The sequence below is a fragment of the Varanus komodoensis genome, unplaced genomic scaffold, assembly GCF_004798865.1.
Source record: "Varanus komodoensis strain SLA01 unplaced genomic scaffold, ASM479886v1 scaffold137, whole genome shotgun sequence".
Classification (NCBI taxonomy): domain Eukaryota; kingdom Metazoa; phylum Chordata; class Lepidosauria; order Squamata; family Varanidae; genus Varanus; species Varanus komodoensis.
Window position 1 is genome coordinate 392581 of NW_025335397.1, and position 1513 is coordinate 394093.

Here is a 1513-nt window from a genome sequence, read left to right on the forward strand (position 1 = left end):
CAGAGCCGGATGGACAGATGGGAAGGAGAGGACGGCCGGGCGCTGGCCAGGCAAGTACTGCTTCTCTCGCTGCTGCCGCTCTCCTGCTGGGCTGCCTCGGAGCAGGTCCGCTATTCCATCCCGGAGGAAATGGAAAAGGGCTCCGTGGTGGGCAGCCTGGCCAAGGACCTGGGGCTGAATGCCAGGGAGCTGGCAAAGCGCAATCTGCATGCTGTCCCCGTGACAAAACTGCAGTATTTTAGCATCAGTGGCGAAAATGGGAACCTCTGCGTGAACGAGAGGATCGACAGGGAGGAAATCTGTGCCACGGCACCACACTGCCTAGTTACGTTAGAAGTGATGGTTGAAAACCCCCTGGATATCTTCCATGTAACTGTAGCGATTGAGGACATCAATGACAATGCACCCCAGTTCTTCAATGGCAACATCAACCTGGAGACAAGCGAAGTTACTTCACCAGGCACTCGATTTCTGCTTGGGAAAGCAGACGATCCGGATATTGGGATGAATTCTGTCCAGGACTACCAGCTCAGCCCCAATCAGTACTTCACTCTGGATGTTAAAAAGAGCCAGGATGCAAATACATTTGCAGACTTGGTGCTGCAGAAACCCCTCGATCGAGAAAGTGAGCAGACCCTTCATTTGATTCTTACAGCTTTGGATGGGGGGGAACCACGGAAAACTGGGACTGCCCAGATCTGGATCAATGTCACTGATGCCAACGACAACCCACCCATCTTCAGCCAAGAGGTTTACACAGTCAATCTCAGGGAAAATGCTCCTGTTGGGTCGCAGGTGCTCCAGCTTGTGGCCACTGATAATGATGATGGGTCATATGCCCAAATCAGGTATCACTTCAGCAACATCCCAGCAAATGCCCAACAAAATTTCAGGATTGATCCAATCAGTGGCACAATTACTCTGATGGGAGACTTGGATTATGAGGAAACAAAAGCATATGCTATGACAGTCGCAGCAAAAGATGGGGGTGGATTGGTGACACATGTCAAGGTTGAAATAAAGATTCTTGATGAGAACGATAACTACCCAGAGGTGATTCTTACTTCCTTGTTCAGTCCAGTTCCAGAAGATTCCCTGCCTGGGACCTTAATTGCCCTTATTAATGTAAATGATAAAGATGCTGGTGACAGTGGAAAGGTTGCTTGCAGTTTACGACAAGATTTACCCTTCAAAATTATTCGCATGTCTAACAATTACTATAAGTTGCTGTCAGACGGTCCCCTGGACAGAGAACGGACTCCAGAATATAATATTACAGTCACAGCCTCGGACACAGGGTCTCCCCCTCTCTCCACATACAAGAGCATCTTGCTGCAGGTGTCCGATGTCAATGACAATGCCCCGGCCTTTGAGAGACCTTCCTACAGCATCTATGTGCCGGAGAACAACCCTTCGGGCACCTCTGTGTTCAGAGTCTCCGCCTCAGACCCGGACATGGGCCAGAACGCGAGGATCACGTACTCCATCCTCACCAGCACCATCCAGGAGCTGC

At 50.4% G+C, this 1513-nt stretch overlaps 1 protein-coding gene across 1 annotated transcript in view; it reads left to right on the plus strand.

Moving 5' to 3' along the window:
- Window positions 1-1513, plus strand: part of LOC123019784 (cadherin-23-like) — a 19839-nt gene that overhangs the window by 17093 nt on the left and 1233 nt on the right. Inside the window, exon 5 of the mRNA XM_044422850.1 lies at window positions 4-1478. Within this exon, the coding sequence (XP_044278785.1) occupies window positions 4-1478 (1475 nt within the window). The remainder of the gene's footprint in view (window positions 1-3; window positions 1479-1513) is intronic.